Below are 21,618 nucleotides of genomic sequence, written 5' to 3' on the forward strand. Positions count from 1 at the left end.
CCTCACACACAAACAAGGTCAAATAGCCTGGAGGCATCCCCATATAATCTGCATTGAACAACACAGCAGTCGCTAACTGCATGCAGAAGAATGCTGCTGTATTACACACACTTGCAGTGGGAGGAGTTCGAAGCTTTTACTTTTCAAACGCCCCGGTCGCCGCCAGAACAGATCATTCCTTGCATGTAGAGTCTAAAGTGAAGTTCGTGGCAGTGCTTGGTTATCATTCCACTGTCTGGTCTAAGCGAGCATCATCTCCAGTTAACTTTCTATACACAGCTAATGGAGAGTTAAGAGACTGGACATCCATCATCTACTGCGCTTCGACTCATCTCTCTGCTCCGCGCGCCCGCGTTTTGCGGAGGGACTGCAGGGAGTGATATTTAGGGACGCACTCGTCTCGTGGCCAGGCTGTGTGAACAGGGGAGCTGGCCCGGGTCTCCCGCACGCATGATGGAAGGAGACGTTATGGACAAAGTGGAGGCGGTGGCGACCGTCTGTGACTTCGACCCCATCACAGGTAGCATACCGGCCACCAAAGTGGAGATCACCGTCTCCTGTAGGTAAGTGCGCTGCCCCATTGTGCGTCAAAGAATTTGGGAATGGTCCGTGCGCTTTGGATGCCTTATGAGCATTATCGAGGCAAACTGGTGCAGTTGGTATAGCATATACGGTAAATGGCCATAAGAAAGCGTGTAAAGATATTCATGCGAGTTCCAAACATCCACCGTGACCCATCCCCACGATGTTTTTAAGTAGCCCACTGGCCACTGTGTCAGCAAGCCAAGTATGGTGTGGCATCAAACTTTTACGCCATTATTTTAAACTCTGAAAGTTTTTTCTCTCTCTCTCTCTCTCTCTCTCTCTCTCTGGCTGTTTGTTCTTGCATGCTGTCTAGTTAGTTGTTAGTTGCTGCGAGAGTGATATTTAGCATGCTGTCATATTGCCTGGGAGTGTCAGTGTGTGCGTGATGTGCCTCGGCTGATATCGACTTTTGGAGAGTTTGTTTGCATGTGAGAAAGCTCCCTTGAGGCAAATGTGGCACATAATTAGCCAATTGAACCCTTCACTGAAAGTTATAGAAACACAAAAGACGATATAAGCATGATGGAAAAAGGCAAGCGAGTTACTATATGGGTGGGGCGTGCTGGCCGCTGGTTGCAGTCAAACCAGAGAATGTGTTGCAGATTGATTGTCAAAATTACTACTAACACTATAGCCTTTATATTAAAATAACAATAATTTAAAAACCCAGCTCATGTATGGGGAAATGATTACTCAAGTTAAAAAAACAACAACAGGAGAGATGATTCACTGAGTTTTAAATTACAATTAGATAATGATGGAGTGAAGGAGTGCTGATAGAGACTTGAAATTTCCTTTCTGTGAACCCATATGCCTTAGCATCACCAATGTATGGTATGGTCTGGAATAGATGCTGGGGAGGGTGGTGGTGGGGATGATGATGGTGGTGGTGCTGGTAGGCTGCTAAGTGCTTTGGGAAATTTTGTCACTTTGCTTTTTTGTCTTCTTCCTTTGTCTTCCTTTGTCTTCTTCTTCCTTTGTCTTCTTCCTTTCTTTATTGTTATTTTCATTGTGAACATTGATTGTGCCGTGCATGCGCACTGCGTTTGGTCATTCTGAAAAGAAAGAAAAGCTGTATGCTGCTACTACAGTAGGCTACATCTTATTCGGTTATCAATTGAGTACTGCATGTACAGTTGGGTGCCACCGATATTGTCCCTTATTATTTGACCCATTCAGGCCTGACCTCAAAATTTAAAAAAATCATTCTAAATCCTCCAGTTTTCTGAAATAAATATTTTCACGATTTTTCAAAAATAGCAGACCTACAAGCTCGTAGCGCGCCACTCGGTGGCGCACTATGAGCTTTTAGATCTGCTATTTTTCAATAGCTAAATTATAACATGTTTAAAACACCAAAAGGGGTTCCCGCCCAAAATGGGTTAACTGTCCTTTTGTGCAGATTACGCAAACCAACTGTATATAGCCTACATCAGTATTTGTCATTTTGAACAATATCTTCCAGTCTACAGTTTTCTCTAGTGTTGCCAATGATGAATGTTGGTTTCAGTATACTGTGAGGTTATAAGGAATCAATATAATATACTGTATGTCATATGGAGACATTTATCAGCCACCTGCGTGTGCTCCCCATACCGCTCCTCTCTTGAATCTTTCTATAGAAATGAACACTCACTCAATTCTCTGGGGGAGTCAGTGTGCTATAGGCCCCCCCGGGAGAATTGTACCAAACGTGTCATTGATTGATGTTTATTATTTTATTTTAAAATAAGAAGCATGAGGCTTTGGAAGCCCTGTTAAAAATATTGCAATGTGATGCTTCATATTAATATATCAAAAACCATTTCCAAAAAGTGCAATGAACTCATCTGTCACATTTAAATAGAAAAAACACAGCAGTTGGCTGGTTTGGTATAATAGAAACATTCAACAAGAGAGCAAAGTAATGACATTAGTACAGCATGTGTCCAATCTGTTAATGTTCTGCTAGGCCTTGAGTTTGTTTGTGAAAATTAGCATTGGGACGCCCATCATCACAATGGGGACTACTGTGCCTCCCTGTTTGCTTCTCATTATGTTTCAGGATGAATTCAGAAATAGGTCCATGGTTTGTGCAACAGAAACAGAATCAGCTTTATTTTTGACATCAGAGGTTTGCAGGTGTAAAGGGTTTTTCCATGCGCTCTCCACCATTTTGTACCAATCTGTGAGAAGAGAGATAGAAGTAGTAGAGTGAGAGAAAAGGGAAATAAATAGAAACAGTTTAAATAAAACAGAAAAATATACAGTACACTAAACATAGCTCATATATGTAGCTCACAGCCTCTGTCTGATGACCAAAAGCCTAAAATCTCCCCCAAACAAGGGGGAAATCCGCTTTAGGTTAGTGCCTTTCCATGCGTGAGACCCGTAGCCTGACACTCAGCTTGAGCTTTTCAGTTCGTTTCATTCCATTATTCAGTCTGAAAGCCCTCTCAGTGCAGTCGTTTTCTGAGGTAGGGGGCATGGCCAACGTGGGACTCTTTGGCGATTGGTTGATACCGGATCATCCCCATTGGTAAATGGTAAATGGTGCATTTATATAGCGCCTTGGGCTTTACATAGATTGTGCATTACATTCACCAATTCACACGCACGTTTATACACCGATGGCCGCGGAAACCATACAAGGCACCAACCAGCACATCAGGAGCAATTAGGGGTTCAGAATCTTGCTCAAGGACACTTCGACACTAACTCTGGTGGAGCCCGGGTTGGAACTGGCAACCTTGAGGTTCTCATCCAGCCACTCTACCCCTGAGCCACCGCCGCCATTTTTGTCAACCTTCTCCTTGAGGAACCAATCGTTCCTCATAGATAATGTTTTATCTATGTTTTTAACCCTAGCATCCCCATAATGGGGAAGATAGCAGGTCTACAAGCTCACAACATTGTGAGGTTGTTGTTGTGTTGTCGTTGTTTCCATGTCGTTTTCCATACAACCTTTGTTGTTTCCAGTACATGAGGCTTTGTTTTTGTTCTCGTTTCCTTAGAAGGTTGCTTGATTGTTGCATGGTTGATGGCCTCAGGCTGTGTTGCTGTGTAGACCCTTTCCTTCCATGAACTCCTCCAAAAACAAAGCCTTGCTTTAGGATACAGTTTAATATCCCCTAGAAACATGAATTCATGAAAGATGCGTCATTTCCAGGATCGTTTGGGCTTCCTGGAGATTGCTTGCTCAAATGCTACACCCTGAGGATGCCTCGGAAAATAAACGATTAGACAGCTCACCAGCTGAACTGGACTAAATATGCATGAAATGTATTATGAGCCCCACGCACACGCACCTGCATGCACGCACGCACCTGCACACAGTCACACACACACACACGCGCACACACACACACACACACACACACACACACACACACACACACACACACACACACACACACACACACACACACACACACACACACACACACACACACACACACACACACACACACACACACACACACACACACACACACACACGACTCCCTTTGAGGGGCATACAGGTGGTCCCCAGCAAAATGAGGAACTGTTTAACCACTTTAACCCTATTTGATACTTTTTGGAAACATAAAAAAGGAGAGGAGGAGATTGTAGTGGATCCCAGGTCTATTTCTCAGACTTTTTGGTGTAAGTAGAAACATAATGCTGATCTTCTATAATCTATAGAGCTAGTATAGAGTCTATATTCTAAGGTATGGTATCACCAGTTGGTTTGGAAACCTAACTGTAAAATACAAATCTGAGATCCTTAGATTAGCCAAAATGGCAGGGAAGATCATGGGTATGTCTACACCTCAGATCACCCCCCAGGTCATCTTTGAGCAGGCCACCATTGGACAGGTTAAGAAAATTGTGTCTGACCCCTCCCATGTACTATACCCTGAGTATCGGCTAATGCCATCAGGTAGGAGGTACGAGGTCCATGCGTGCAAATATAATAGGTACAAGCATTCCTTTGTCCCTCTGTCAATCACACTCCTTAACAGAGTCCTTGCAGAGGGCAGACAGGGTAGGGGCAGAAGGTTATGAGGTGATGTTCTTCCTCTTTTGCACTAGGTATGTTGGTGTGTGGTTTTGTAATGTTGTACGGGTCACTGTGCCTTTGTTGTATTGTATTGTATTGTATTGTATTGTATTGTATTGTATTGTATTGTATTGTATTGTATCGTATCGTATCGTATCGTATCGTATCGTTATGCTGCAGGGTGGGTCCTTGGGGTCCAAGACAAATTTCTCCCTTGGGAGACAAAATAAAGAAACCTTGAACCTTGATGTGGAGAAATGTTTCATTGCGGAAATGTTTGAATACGTTTGCATACGTTTGCTTTTAACATATAAATAAAATATATATACGATTTGTGGCCAAATACATCATAAATATAATTTTGGGGGTCCTTGACATGAAAATGCTTGAGAACCACTTCCCGGGTTCTGTTTGCTCCGTCCCGTTGTAATGATCAGAAACACTGTTAATGTGGCTGAGAGCAACAACATCACAGCCCTGTGTAATTGATTTAGTAAGGCTGAGAGCTCTGAGATTGCCGTGTGCGTGGAATTGAATTGCAGCATGCACTCCTACAGGCATTCTCATAACCCAGTGCTGTTATTGCAGAGAGCCTCTCTATACAAACAGGAGAGGCCGACACAGACACCTCTGTATGAAAACAACGAGTGCAAATCTCTGTGATAGCACATTGTTTCTGCTCTGTGAGTTTGATTGGTTGGGATCACGGGTCAGCCGGTGAGATGAGCCTCAGAACGTATGCTTCCCATCAGAGAAGTCTGCATGCCAACTTACAGCAGTGTTAAGGTGCCTGCTTGAAAGAAACCAGAGTGGTTTCTATAGGCCCTCAGAAATAATGTCATGACATTGAATACAGCTCAGTGGGTCTTGGAAAGTGGTTATGGACCCGTGGCACATTTAAAGGCTCCATAGCCACGGGTAAAGTGTCAGTAATGAGTATTTTCACTGGTTGATAGTTTAGTAGCTCTTTTGAATATTTCATAAACTGGATCCTGCCAAAACGAGGCGCAAAGTAGTCACTGTGAATCCAGCTGGATTTCAGATGATGCCCTTTTTATATCTCGGCGTACCAGCCTGTCTTACTGTTCCATGCATGTAAAATGACTTGAGGGAAACTGGGAATTCTCTTGGTCCAAATAGCCAATGAGAAAGACCATTTCTGTTCTGTCATTGTTAATCAATGGTAGAAAATTCAGATTGACAACAAAGCCCCAGGATGGCATCATCATAATACTGTGATAAGATTATGTTCTCACAAAGAGCCAAGCCCAGAGCTTAAATCGTCATCTGTAGCTAGTGGCAGAAAAACAACACTACCTCTGTGACCACCGAGCAAAACATTTTATTGATAGACTCGACACAACATAGCATCGAAAAAAGAGACGATCCGGGCACTCAAAAGTTAAAAAGAGAGAAAAGCCTTTAAATTAAAAAGGCAACTGCCAGCATGTTTCGACCACTAACTGTTCTTCATCAGGGCGAGAATGAAGAACATCACCAAACACACTCATTATATAGCAACAAGAAACACAGCTCTGTAATGAGACAATTAGCAGGTGTCAGAGTCACGTGAGTGCCAATCAGTTAATACCTCTGTAATTACATTGATATGCATGTAAAGGCACCCCTGACGCCACACGTGTGTGAGACAGCATAGCACAACATATAGTGTCAATGGCATGTCATGTCACAACAAGGGAGGAGAAGTTATAACTTTGAATTCTCCCTGACTTGACAGTGAAAGCAAGTCACTTACATTTGGAAACAGGGCAGACTACTGTAAATCAAAGAGATCAAAAGCAAACTAGTTTTGTAGTGCTGTGCATCTCCTGCCAAATTCTCCCCCTCTACACTGTACTCTAGTCTAGTCTGTATCCCATTCCCATCCGACAACCCAAGTTTAGACATTTCCCATTGCCTGGACACCGACAACCCAAGTTTAGACATTTCCCATTGGCTGGACACCGACAACCCAAGTTTAGACATTTCCCATTGCCTGGACACCGACAACCCAAGTTTAGACATTTCCCATTGCCTGGACACCATCAGAGCACATTGCTTATTGTTTACTCTCTCTTTCTATTATGGTTAGATGCTAATGCTGCCCCATCCTCCATTGTTTCCACACCATTGCCTCTGAGCTCGGCGTTCCCATTCATTTGGAGTGACAGATTGGTTAGAGTACCACTGCACCGATCAATGGATTCCATGGCGTGCGGGTTTAAGTCAACTGGGAAATGCTTTAGTCCCTGGGTATTCATTACCTGATGCAACACCCAGCCAAGATCACATAGGTCACATCACGTCCAGACTGTCTCAGAACACTGGACCGTCCAGTAGTCTGTGACAAATGGCTGCAGGGGACGATTCCTGCACATCCCTTCACAATCAGGACTCATGTCGTGTGTCAATCAATATAGCAGGTGGGGGGGGGGGGGGGGGGGGTCGTCGCAATGAAAGCATGGCGGTGATTAGACATGCTGCGCTGTAGTTTTATAATTTTATGTCAAAAAACGAGCAGAGGAATTATACAATTCCACCTGGTTAACCAACCTGGTGTTTATTTGACTGTGACATTGTGACAAATTGTGTGTGGTTGGGCATGTTTAGCACCACAATGTATCTCAGGTTTTACTACTCCAGTTCCTGTGACCTGGTTTCTTGACTGAAACGTCTGTGTGTTTCTGTGCTGGGAGGAACCCAGTTGAAACGTCTGTGTGTTTCTGTGCTGGGAGCAACCCAGTTGAAACGTCTGTGTGTTTCTGTGCTGGGAGGAACCCAGTTGAAACGTCTGTGTGTTCTTGTGCTGGGAGGAACCCAGTTGAAACGTCTGTGTGTTTCTGTGCTGGGAGGAACCCAGTTGAAACGTCTGTGTGTTTCTGTGCTGGGAGCAACCCAGTTGAAACGTCTGTGTGTTTCTGTGCTGGGAGGAGGAACCGAGTCTGAACGGAACTGGTTTGCATTGTGCATAAAATATTAATTGAAAATCTCTCTGTGTAAGATAGTGAGATTTCAATTTGAAAATGTTCTACTAAGCCACATATTCTTCACATACCCTGTTCTCAGTTAAGACTGACCCCAGGCAGACTCACAGCTTTTATCTCCCGGGAGTGTGTGATGTGGCACATCCGTTTTCTTTGCGTGCGTGCGTGCGTGCGTGCGTGCGTGCGTGCGTGCGTGCGTGCGTGCGTGCGTGCGTGCGTGAGAGAAAGAGCGAGAGGCACGAAGGCGCCAGGAGGGAGTAGATCCTTTCCAATTCTGTGAATGTTAGCATTGCACCAGGCAAGTCCTTGATGAAGCGAATAATTATGCATGAACCCCTTAAACTGTGAAAATATATTTGGATGAGAGAGATGTGGCCTGTGTCAGTGTTATTAATATTAATATTAATATAATTTGGGATGTACAGTATATATAGCAGGGGACGGCAAAGTGGTGCAGTCATGTCAGTGGACTGTTAACATGTGCTGCATGTCATGTGCATTGACTTCAGTGATTGAACGAGTCAACCATAGAAATTAAAAAAATAGATGCCTCATTCGCCACTGCAGTTCGTTGGAGGGATGTGTGTGCAAAAGGGGGCGGAAGTGTGCAGGAAGTGCTGAAGGCACGCTGCGTCGCTGCCCAAGTGACGTCACTCATGCGACTCCTCCATGTCTCTCTCTGCCACTCAAGTGACTACTGGCCAATCACAGCGCGTCTTTTGCGGGACTTCTCTCACGCACGCGGAAGCGTGGCAAGCTTCCGCTCATGCTTCTGCTATGCTTCGCAAGGAATCTCGCGACATTTTTGCCCCCTCTCGAGAACACACGCCCCAGAGCCAGAAGAGGCGTCTACCTTTATATGTTAGCCTGCATGGTAAAGCCAGTACCGTAAATGTCTGCCTCTCTCTTTTGGTCTGGCAAGGCTCCATAGGCATTTGCTTTAGTTGCATTAGAAGTAATTTAGTGGGTGATTGGCTCAGCGTTTAAACAATCAAACTTATAATGAACCCAGTCTCCCTTGAGAAAGACCTACAATAAATGTTTTAATGAATTATATAGCAGCATCGATGCCAACCTCTTCAAGTACAGCCATTGTGATAATTTAAAATGCAGAGCTGGCTACTAAAAGCTGGGCACAATTAATTCTTTTTTTGTCAAATAAGTTTTTATTAAGAACAGGTTAAAAGAAGAAAGGAAAGAAAAAACAGACAAAAAGAAAACCCTCAGTCCCTCACACCCATACTGCTCAGTGACGCCGCATATAATAAAATAGTAAGATGATGAAATTGTTATGGAAAACAACAATATCTGAAATGATGATATACACAACCAAACTCAAATAACGGACATGGGGCAGCCAAACCTTATCAAATTGTCTCTCCTACAATCCATTCATACCTTATACTCTGGCCATGAAAGACACTACACGTTCAACCTGGCTTCCCTATTTTGGGCATGTCATTATAGGCAACATTACGGAAATGTCAGAAATACATAATTATATTCGATCTACGCAATGGAATGGATATTATTCTGATATCACACTTGTAAGTCGCTCTGAATAAGAGCGTCTGCTAAATGCCAAAATTGCGGTTACCGTGGTACAGTAGTCTGTATGAGTTCATGCTCATTACAATTAATTTATCTCCCACGTTTTCTTCATTTCTCTCACATGCTCCTCATGGGCCCATGCCATGGCAACACCAATGACACACTTTCCTTCTCTATTTCCTTCATGTTGTGCATGCTCGCTGCTATCTCCTTACCTCCCCTCTGTGTGTGTGTGTGTGTGTGTGTGTGTGTGTGTGTGTGTGTGTGTGTGTGTGTGTGTGTGTGTGTGTGTGTGTGTGTGTGTGTGTGTGTGTGTGCATGTACAGTAGGTGTATACAGTATATACACATGAACTGTACTTGTGAATATTGTATATCTACAGTTTGGATGTTTTCAGAGAGCGAGATGAAGCCAAATAGCCGTGAATTCACCAGGTAAAGTGGAAAGTACTCCATATGAGTAGTAACTGTTGCAGTGTCCCCCAGCTCTGCTCCTCACAGAAGCCCATCTCCACACAAACCCTGAGCTGCCAATGTGTGCAATTAGCAGTGATATTATTTCCAGTCCAAACATTAGTCACACACAGCCATATAGTGGAGTTGGCCTCAGGGGGGCGTTGCATATATTATATATATATATGCTACGACTCCCTTAGGCTAGCTGTGTGTGTGTGAGCGCGTGTGAGAGCGCGTGTGCATTGTTATTTTCTCTACCAACAGTGGGAGGCTGGGGGGGGCGTTTTGATCACTTGGATTCTGACACTGCTTTATAAAGACGGGCACCCAGGGAGAGCTCTGCTGCAGGTATGTAAACCTACAGAGATCCCGGGGTGAACAGAAATGGAATTATTAAACAGATGGAGGAGAAAGACTGAAAGAGACACCTGGCGCCACCACGGTGAAGGTCAGCAGATGGCTCTGTCACTAATAAGGGGCCAGATTGCGTGCTGTACGAGCTTGATTGGATGAGAGGTCGTGAGATTGAGACAAAAGCTACATCCTTCTGCATCTCCCGTCACCGCCTGTGGTGCTTCACAGATAGGGATTGTTACCTACGCTGGTATGCAGGGTGGGGAATTTCATCAGCTCTTTAAAAAAAAAATGTTATTGTTAGCTATGCAAGCACTAAGCAGCAGGGTTATATTTGTTGAGCGGTGCCTCCGCTCCATTACGCAGCTATGTGTGTCCCTATGTCCACGTACATACGTGTCTGTCTCTGTGTCTGCAACACGGTAACTCTGTCATTTCTCGACCATTTCGGACGTGGGAAGGCTCGCCGGAACTAGGCCGGCCCCCTGGGTGCGTTCCTGGGGGTCTGGATGTTCCGGGGACCCCTGGGGACCCCCACACGCTAACCAAAAATAATCAAAGTACAGTACAGAGCACAGTACACTACAATACAGAACAGAGAACAGTACAGTACAGTACAGTGATTTTACAATTAACTGTGATTTCTAAGATATATTTTGGAGCTTTTTTATGCCTTTATTGATAGTAGACAGTAAGTAGTGTGACTGTCTACTACAGTGTGAAATGGGGAGAGAGAGATGGGGGTGACACACAGCAAAGGTCGTCGGGATCGGGACTCGAACCCGCGGCACGCTGTCAGGCTGGATTACCAGCCTAGGTGCCTGGACCGCTAGGCCGGCCCAGGCCAAGCAGCAGGGTTCAAAGGCTATTACTTTATTCTTTGGTTGTGAGCTTGTAGATCGACTTAAACTGGTCTTCGGCCCGTCCCTCCTAACGCTTTACTCTCATCTTAAACCACTGGCTGATTTGTCGTAGCATTTGCTGCTGTGTGCACCTTCATGTTACATGGAGGATTAACCCCTACTGTCCCCATGGCCTTTCCTCAAAATGTCTAATTGCACAGAATATCCACACACAAGGTATCTCAAAATCTAATGAGTGGATTGCCTGCAAACTTGTTAAGCACATTCATGCTCCCTGGAGGATGATGATTTACTGTAGTGCCACTGGCCAAAATGCCAACTTTGCACACAGGATATCTGAGTCTCACTCACTAATAGGCAGACTGCAGGAAGAACCATACAAATTTGTGGTCAACCCATTTAGTGGCCACGTTTTCTAGTTAGGTGTAAGGAGAAGCAATGGCCTCTAGGGGCTGCAAGCAGGACTGCTTTTAGGCATGTCTTGAGTTGATCAATAGTTCAGGTGGCCACGGAAGGCAGGAGGAGTACAGTACACCATAGACATAAAAAGGTAGACGCCTCCTCCGACTCTGGGGCGCCTGTGTCTTGGGCACCATTTTTGGGAAGGCATTGCGCAAGAGGCAGCCGAGGGGAGGTGTCGAACCAAAGTTGTGAACAGAACAAATGTGTGCAACTTCCAAATTATTCCCCTGACTCATAGACTGTGATTGGCCAGTAGTCACTTTGAGTGCAGCGTGCTTTCCCAAATATGGCGGCCACAATACAGGTCGCTCCAATTGTAGCCTCAGGCCGGGAAGCGAACCCGGGTTCCCCATTCCCCAGGCACGTACGTTACCAGTCGACTAAAGAGCCATGGCCCAATGGGCGAGTAGCAACGCAGCACCGTATAGCCTCACTCTCCCCCGTACCCCCCCCCCCATTAATTCATTCAGCATTCAACTCACTACTCACTCAGCTCCTTCATTCCCATTTACCTTTACACGATTGGACCACTGCAATGCTCTCTATGTAGGCGTAAAGCAGGCCTCTCTCACAAGAGTGCAGCTAGTCCAAAATGCTCTTTTAACTGGAATCCGCAAGCACGATCACATGACTCCAGTCCTGGCCACTCTAGTCCACTGGCTCCCATTACAGAATACATTTTAAGATTGTATTGTTTGTTTGTTTGTTTTTTAAAGCACCTCAATACCTCTGGAACACGATAACGTCCCTCCTATAGGGCCTTGAGATCCGCACATCAGAAGGAACTCATTTATTTTTCCCAACGACACATTTGAAAACTAGATGAGGCCGTGCCTGTTCTCTTGCCTTTGCATATCAAAGTGTCCCCTACTGCTGAAACTTTTAAATGCTTTTAAATTACTCATTTTAACATTTTAGATTTTACTCAAGCTTTTCCAGCTTGAACCAAATAAGTTTTCTTGCTGGTAGTTGATGTTTTACTTTTTATGGGTTCTTATCTTATTTTTTTTGCATTATTATCAAAAATGTACCGTTATTACTATGTACCGTAATTACTTACCTTGGTTGTTTTTATGTATTTTTCTTCTGTGCAGCACTTTGGAAACCTTGTGTTTATGAAATAAATTGGATTCGCTAAATTGGATTTGCTAACAAGCTTACACATACAGTACGCCCTCAATCTAAATGGCTCACTTAGGTGGTCTTTATAAGCTGATCACGGTTCACACTTCATGTTCAGCTGATCACAACGCTGTTTTCAAACTCGCTCCACCTCCCCAGCCCCCTCCTCTGCCATTTAGGTAAATGTAAGATTCCGTGGATGGTATGTTATACAGTATCAGTGTCTTAAAGGGCTTTAAGATACAATGTCTTTAAAGGGATCAATATTTAAATGTTTGTTTCCGTTGATTGTATGTTAATCTGTATATTTATTTATGCCCTTGAAGGGTTCTATGTTGATGCATAACTCTGTATATTTTTGTTTGTAATGTGAATTAAGGTCATGTAAACAGTGAGGTTCTCATATAAGCCCCTCTAGGGTTTCTGACCTCACCGTGCACAACAACTAGCTGTCGATTTTCCCTTGGAAAGAACTAGCATAATATGCATATGTACAGTATAGATGTACTGTTGTGCAAAACCAAATACATCAAATGAATCAGAATCCTATGCTCTGCTTCTGGGGGCTTTGTGATCTCAGACTCTGGGATTGTAAACATGTTAGCACGGTAGACCAAAGTACTGTGCATCGCTCCAGCTTGGCTTTCTGATCCCAATGCGTCATGCAGTGGCGTTTCCAGGAATTATATTTTGGGCAGGCAAGAATTATATTTTGGACAGGCAAGATGTGTTAATTTATTGTCGTCTCCCCGCACACAATCGTAGCACTAAATGTTTTCAAAGAGATATACCTGCCAGACGAGGAGTATACAAAGGCTGAAAGGCTTGCATTTACATTCCAATGGGTGATTGAGGGTTGCGCTCTACCGCGACGGCCAATCAGCTGTCCAATAATAGTTTTCATGTCTTGTTTTTGTCCTCTTTTTTCTCATTGTATGGATTTTGGCCAGGCCAGAAATGGATTTGGACAGGCGGCCGCCTGCCCTCGCCTTATTGTAGATACGCCTCTGGCGTCATGTGATGTTCTTTAAAAGCATATTGGATAGAATGTCCTACTCCTGGCATCATACCGTTCTGGCCCCATAGTGTGTGAGGGTAGGTGGTCCATTAGTCAGAGTGGAAGAGTAAGTGATGGGTCGATCAGGACAGAAACTGAGAATAGTTAGTTGCAAGGAGGCTCAAAATTGTATCCAGTCTTTATCTCTCTTGGCTCCAAAAGAGAAATAATTTTACACACAGAGTTAAAGTAAGAGCAAGACACTGAACCCCTAATTGCTCCTGATGTGCTGGTTGGTGCCTTGCATGGTTTCCACCGCCATCAGTGTGTGAATGGGTGAATGTAATGCACGATCTCTGTAAAGCGCCTTGGATAAAGGCGCTATATAAATGCACCATTTACCAATTGTCTGGAATTGATAGAGAGCCAAATAGCCATAATTAATTGTGTGCCACTTTTCAATGAGCCTCAGATCACAATGACTTGGAATTATGGTCTTATCTTTTTTTTAGAGTCAGCTGTGGTGAGGAAGAGATAAGTTATTTCAGGGATGGCAGATTGATTGTCCTTTTGTCTATGAGGTTGACAGTCTGCCCTTGAAGAGACCCTGTGCTACACAGCATAGCATGGTTCTACAGCCCTATTATTAACACGGCAGGTTACAGGTATATAGTTTGGCTCAGTGGCCTTGTAGTTAGTGTCTGCCATGAGATTGAGAAGTCATACCAAAGAAAGAGTATAAAATGTGTTAACCAATTCAATGCCTTCTTGCTTGGCAGTTAATTGGCACTCAGCATCAAGGGCTGGAGGGCGTTAGGTCCCTATGTCATGCTAGCGATATGTCCAGGGGGCGTACTGCTTAAAAATAAGGAAACAGGAGACAGGCGCCTTACAATATGTAGTTTGGCGCCTAGTACTGTATATGTTACAGCTAGTGCAGCAGTGCTATAGATTACAACTGGAAATCAATCAAATTAGATCACTCTACAGACGACACGCTGACACGGCACTAGAGCGACGCTGCACCATATCAGATATAAGTATGATCTCCACATCAGGAAAATGGTGTATTTTTATAGCACCTTTATCCAAGGCACTTTACATAGATTGTGCATTACATTCATCCATTCACACACACATTCATACACCAATGACAGAGGAAACCAATGCAAGGCACCAACCTGCACATCGGGAGCAATTAAGGGTTCAGTGTCTTGCTCAAGGACACTTCGACACTAACTCTTGGGGAGCCCGGGTTCGAACTGGCAACCTTGCAGTTTCCATTCGGCCACTTGACTCTACCCCTGAGCCACCTCTCTATTCTATTAAACTCACAGGTTTGTGGTCAATCTGACCTAACTGAGATTCACAGCCACAACGTGGCACACGCACAGCCCGGCTGCTCTTTTAAGCTCACCAATTAACGCTGTGGTATGTATTCACAGTACATTCTGTTTTGTGTCGTGTGAAGATTAAGTAGGGGGAAGGTGATGGACAAGTTAATTGGCTGAGTTTAATGGATGCCACAATGTAAGGTGGATGAGAGGAGACAGTTATTCACGGATGGATTTGTTGTCTCCAGTGATAATTACAGTGACAATGTTCCAGCTACAGTCAGGTCAGCCCTGGGCTAAATGCCATAACCCAAATTAAGCTGCGTTTCAGACCCCCTACTCACATCCTACACACGGACGATATTGGACATTGTGTATCACTACATGAATGATGGCTTCTTACTTGGGTTTATATGAGACACCGAGTCTCATATATATTCATGGAAATCATCCTGTTCCCTAAGGGAATGAGGATTGTTGTGTTCTGTATGTGATTTATTTATTGACATTGTTCAGAGCAGGAAATCCAATGGGGAACAATTTTATCCGGTTTTGGTTTATGCTGATATGCTAATGAGGGTGCTGAAGCAATCATATTTAATGTCACTCCTTCTGAAACTTTAGATATGCCTGACGGCACCCACCGTGCATACGTGGCACTACTTCGAAAGATTCATTTTAAGATGTGATATCTGATTTATTACACAGTATACTGTCAAGCCAGCGAGAACAGATTTGAAAGAGAGAGGATGACATATATCAGTGGATCGAATCCTGTGACACTGTGAATACATCACAGTACTGTATTACACTGTGAATACATCACAGTATGCAGTATAGTACTGTGAATACATCACAGTATGCATGCTAGACCCAAGAACTACGTGAATGCTTCCATGGCAGCATGAGGTACAGTACGACGGCAAATATACATACTAGTAAATGTTCTTAAAAGCTCATGAAAAATGATGGCTAATCATCACGATACACGTCACTCTTCACTGTACACAAGAAAATCCTTAGTTCTAGCTAGTTCAATTCTGGACGTCCACTAAGGATTTAGCTGTAAGTAAACGTTGAATGAATTGTTTCACCACAATTCAATGTTGATGGTGCAGGTGCTCCCGGTTTGAATGCAATCAATGCACTGAATGGGACATGATCACGTTTATTCAGACCAGGTGTGAAAGTATTCAGTGCCAGTGGTAAGCATAACAGCAGTCTCAGACAATTAAAGCCTTTATTTACAGGGTGCAGTCAGTCAAAACCATAATGTTTCCATGTCAATATATCTCTGTCAGGTCATGATGAATGTTGACATTTTGCCTGCAGTGCACGCACCCTGTAAATAAAAGCCTTAATTGTCCGAGACCGCTCCAGTGCCTTCCTTCCACAGTATTCAGTGGTACTTTGCTGCCTTGATTTCAATGTGTGTGTGTGTGCGTGCGTGCGTGCGTGCGTGCGTCTGTGCGTGAAAACGGCTAGGGTTTGTTTGTACATTTGACTGAACTTTAATTTCCAGGTTAGATCATTGTTTTTTAGCACATCAGCTAAGAGGGTACAGTAGGTACCAGTCTTTGTATTTGGAGTATTAAAAGAGTAGGCTAGTAGTATATTTTGTTTTATCGCTTGTGGAAAATAGATAATTTGTCTTTTTGTCTTTTTGTTATTTATTTATTTGGTTTGCCACCTGCTCTGCCCTGTTCTGCACTGTTTGAAACCAATGTAAATAAATACATAAATCATACATTCACATAAATTATTAGCTTGCACAAAAAAAAATCATGAATGTTGACATTCTTCCCTACAATATATCTTTCACTTTTGCACGCACGTACAGTAGGCTGCTTTTTGCCAGACTGTGGAGTCACCTTAATGTGTACTGTAGCCTAATTGTCGAGGCAGAGCATCCTACACTACTCAGACTTTCTCATGGCCTTTTGTTGTGAGCGAGTGGAGCCTCCAGCTGTTTCCTCTACCACTCTACAGTGCTATCCAACTTCCACTTTGTACAGAACACAATGCCAACTATAGAACCTCCACTGAAAACTCCATACTATTACTCACCCAAAGTGATGTCCACATTTTTGCTGATATCTGTGCATCTTTAGTGTCCTTTAACTCAGGGGTTCTCAACGTTTTTGGCTGGGGACCCCCAGAAATGCTTTGGTCGTGTCTCGTGTCCGCCGCACCGCCCTCCTCCCCACCCCCAATACAAATTGGCCGCTACAATAACCATAATAATAGTGGAAAATACATCATAAATAAATACTGAAACCAGATATAATCATTAAGGAACGTTTATGCATGTACTATTTGTACTATGTAAACTCTCATTTCTCTTTTCCAGCCATTCAGTTGCAAAAAAAGAAAAGAAAAAAAAGATTTAAAAAAAAATATATTTGAAAAAATAATTTGGCAACCCCCCCGGGGGTCGCGACCCACGGGTTGAGAACCCCTGCTTTAACTGAGCCAAAGTAAAAGTGTGATTATATAAAACATATAAAATAAAATCTCAAAGGTCATTGTGGATTAAATTGTGGGAGGCTTAAAGGAAGGCTTACAACAAGATCATAAATTAACATAATTATCTTGTAACACTAGAGCGAGATGCATTTTGGAAACATTGAGAGACCGCAGAGAAAATTATGCATTGTCACTCTCAACAAAGGCTGATATAAAACAGAAAGTGTGATATCATTGAATGTAGCTTTGAAAAAACATGTAGATAAATACACTTACATACATGCAATCCTCATTCTTGATTATATTGCACTTTTAATGTATTTTCGTTTCTGTCTGTTTTACAGGAATCTTTTGGACAGAGACACATTCTCGAAATCAGACCCACGTAAGTGCTGTGACATTCTTCTAACCTTTTACCATGCAAAAGGAAAGTGATGTATGCTGAATTTAAGTGCTCACCTCTCTGCCTGGTCTGCCATGTTAGTTTTACTTGGAATAACAGCTCTTCTCTATTATTCTCTTCCCTTTCTTTACTTTCACTTTTGCTGAGGTTAACTACGATTCAGTTTAGTCTGCTATTTCAAAGTGCTGCTTTAATAACTCCATATAATTTGCACAGTAATGTGACAGCCGCTCCTCTGCGAGTGCTACAGAAAGTACCATAATGCATGGAGGGTTTTAAATTTAAACCACCCGTTTCTGAATACAAATGGGCGTCTTTTGGTGAGACACGGTGGAGGCGTCCCTAACGTCTCTCACGGGCGGCCGTGAAGGCATTTGCTATGATGCTCCCAGTGGGATAGAAAATGGAGGAGGCATTTGACATAATAGGGCTGAGGTGCAAGCCTTTTGTGTAAATAAGCAGTGGAGGAAATATCACATCCGCCCTACTTTGTATTCCACAGAAGATGTGATGAACCTATAGCGATGTGACAGGTCACATTGCTCAGGCTCACCACAGCACCGTTTGAAGTAACAAAAATCAAATAGCAGCTGGGAGGATCCCACTGTTCAATGTGGGATTGCTCAATTATTGATGTGGCTCCTGCAGCCGTTGATCTTGCTTAGGGCATTTTTATTTTCCTATGGAGATTCCTGTGGATATCACACCTAGATCTGATATGGTGCAGCGTCACAATAGTGCCCTGTCAGCGTGTCGTTTCGAAATGATGATGAATGGGGGCTGGAAAACCCCCCCCCCAAATCAAATGACATTAGGTAAAGTTGTCTGCTTGATGTTTTGTATACTGTACATGTATGCCGTCCTCTTTTTATCTCTACGTGTGACTCTCTCTCTGTCTGTCTGTCTGTCTCTCTCTCTCAACCTCTCTCTCTCTGTCTGTCTGTCTGTCTCTCTCTCAACCTCTCTCTCGTTCCTTAGTGGTTGTTCTGTACACCCAGGGAGTGGAGTCCAAACAGTGGAGAGAGGTGAGAAATCACGGCAGTTACTTTTGTCATTTCAACTCCATCAACCTGTCGTTCTCCTTTCCATAGCAACAGTCTCAGTTATCCCCCCCCCCTTCCTCCCCCCTCCCCCCACACACACGCCTTTCACTCTCAAGGTAAACTCTGTGACTGCCAATCACTCTCTATTGATTGACCGTGTGAATATTCATGTGCTCTCCGCCGACCAAGAATGCTGTGACTGATTGGTCATTAGGATGACAGATACACATATCAATAAATATCAGCCACAGTGTCAGAATCCTGCCGAGTGTCACAGGATGAAGTTGTGGTGGGGCTTGTTGGATTGGAGAGGGGGGGGGGGATGCTGTTGGACAGAGAGAAAATTAACAGGGTGCTATACAAAAACGGAACTTGTAGTTATGCCACTATGCATTGACGAAAATGGAAGAACATAGTGAGACAAGACAATTTGAACTTGCATGAGACTGCAAGGGATGAAGGGATGTAACTGCATGGTCAAATATGAAATGTCAAAATTGAGCTCAAACGCTCTAGTCTGATTAACTCAAATGAATCAGACTAGAGCCTACTTGGAACGATGCAAGTTGGAAATGGATGCCCCACCAAGATATTATGTCTGTGTCCCTTTTATGCCCATATATGGAGTTCTTTGTCAGGCATGCCCAAATATGGAGTCTATGCGCAGACATCAGAATGATGTCAGAACAGGCCAGCTCCATATATGGACCCTGGGCAGGGGCCCTGTCCAGAGCCGGGCAGAGGCCTTTTTGGGGTGGTTCTGGACAACCGTGGGTCCGCCCCGACTCGACACCGGGCACTGCACCCCCTGTGATGATGTGGAACGTGTGTGTCTGTCACTGTGTGAATTTGACATCGGTGGGGCGAACGGTTCCCGGGTTACGTGGATTACACACAGACAGAGATTTATGGTGCATTTATAGATAGATTATACTTCAGTGAACTGAAAAGTCACGCACCAAATCAGTGTAGTGCTATAATTATTTAAATTGAAGTTGGTGTGACATTGTGACAACAGTATGTGGTGAGGCAACCAATAATCAACCAATAACTTGTGAAGGGGCCATGTAAATAGAGTGCCAAGAAAACAAACAAAGTGCTATAGCTAGTAACTAGAATAGCCGGAAGACAGGAAATCTATCATCTCTTTAAATCACATACTATATAAATAGCTTACTATAGCATCTGTGGACAAACATCATAAACATATCTATTATAGCATATTATGTGAACAATAAACAAAACTAACAAACAGCTGGATAACTAGCGTCTAATGGGCAATAAGTAGTACTGATTACAACAAGACTCATACAAAGACCTGGAATTTGTGTTCAATTAAGTTCAATTTAATTAATTTGAATTGTCATTAACACAACGTGCCACATGTGTAAACAGCTGTGGCAGGGCACATAAGGTCATACACATCGCATAGAGCAAGCACAAAGCTCAGACGCCTCCTGTACCTGCCACATAATATTGCATAACTTGACTTCCAAGCTGTCAGGCAGTCTTAACATCTCTTTCTCCCTAAAGGAGATCCAGCATGCAGCTGTGAATTGGGAATGGGGCAGATGGACTTTGTAAGAGGCTGCGTCAAGCTGCAATGAAATGATAAAGCTAAGCATCTCACTGGTCCCCGCTCTCATGTAATGTGTTTTTTTGTCCTCCCAGGAGGGGATACGGTCAGTCAGAGCTCCTTTCACTGTGCCACACAGACTGCCTGTAATTCAATTACTCTCCAGTGGGAAGCCTCAAACGCTAGTCGTTCACACTCCTGTCACATATACTGTTTCCTCAGTGGTTCTCAAACTTTTCAGGTCGCGACCCCCCAAATAAATCTGAATTTGAACTGGGGACCAACCAGTTCAAACTTGACCAAGCACTTGAAATTGTAGCCACTTTGCAGCATGAACATTTCTTTGACTCGGTCCACAGATAAATATTGCCTCTATTTAAACAGTTTGCCTCTTTTTCAAAATGTTTACCTCTCTCTCACAGTAGGTAATATTTGACAAGTTGGCAAATATAGTATAGTTTGTTGATTACTTTAGATACAGTAATGGTCAAAATAATCAATGTGCATACACCATCTTACAATAAAAGCACCACTCTCGTGTGAGTGTACGTCTGTAATCCATGTAACTCGAGAACCGTTCGCCCCACCGACGACAGACAGACAGACAGACAGACAGACAGACAGACAGACAGAGTGAGGCACTGCCGAACGGAGCGGCAGTGCAGTGTCATAATCCCCCCCATCTTCCGCGGCAGGTGCCGCCCCTGTCTGGACCGGTGTCTGGACCGGCGGCCGCCGAACGGACCTACACTGCTGCGGAACGGAGCGGCAGTGGAGTGTCATATAATTCCCCCACCTTCCTCGATAGGTGTCGCCCCTCCCCCCGGGAGCGCTGTGATTAATCTTTAGTTCTGGGGCCTATATTCACTGCCAGTACTTGACACGTATATTCAAAAGCAGTACTCCCTGGGTTATGATTTATTCTATAGTTAACGATATTAATTATTTTAAGATTGTTTATGTACAGCCTCTTTTGGACCCAACCATTTGTAACAATTACAGACCAATTTCTCAACTGCCATTAATTACAGTGTCATAACAACTTTTGACAGCTGTGAAAGAAAAAAATATTTTAGAAAAGTTTCAGTTCGCACATTTATAGTACTGACTACGCTTCTAACAAATTCCCCACATTTTCACATATTTTTGCACACACGTTCCAGCCATTCCGTATGGGTTTGACCTAGTGTTGTTTCTCTGAGGTTGATGCCCTGCTGTGCACAGATAGAAGGTCAGAGTAACACGTGGGTGGAGGTATGCTATTTCAAAGTGTGTAGCAGTTCTTTGCTGCTGTGTTGATTCCTCATCTTTTTCTGAGACCTGGCTGAGACTAAAGTAACTGCTACTGGCCCCCTGCCACCACTGTGACCCTGAAGAGATCTGAACACATCAGCTGAACAGA

The 21,618-nt window shown here is 43.7% G+C and overlaps 1 protein-coding gene across 1 annotated transcript in view; it reads left to right on the forward strand.

The window, feature by feature from the left end:
- Positions 1-450: 450 nt before the first annotated feature.
- cpne5a (copine Va) overlaps positions 451-21,618 on the forward strand; it is a gene marked incomplete at both ends in the record, with an annotated part of 93,659 nt that continues 72,491 nt past the window's right edge. Inside the window, 3 exons of the mRNA XM_079492584.1 lie at positions 451-563; positions 17,539-17,579; positions 18,576-18,622. Coding sequence (XP_079348710.1) covers positions 451-563; positions 17,539-17,579; positions 18,576-18,622 — 201 coding nt within the window. The remainder of the gene's footprint in view (positions 564-17,538; positions 17,580-18,575; positions 18,623-21,618) is intronic.

Source organism: Electrona antarctica (genome assembly GCF_951216825.1).
Source record: "Electrona antarctica genome assembly, chromosome: 2".
Taxonomy (NCBI): Eukaryota; Metazoa; Chordata; class Actinopteri; order Myctophiformes; family Myctophidae; genus Electrona; species Electrona antarctica.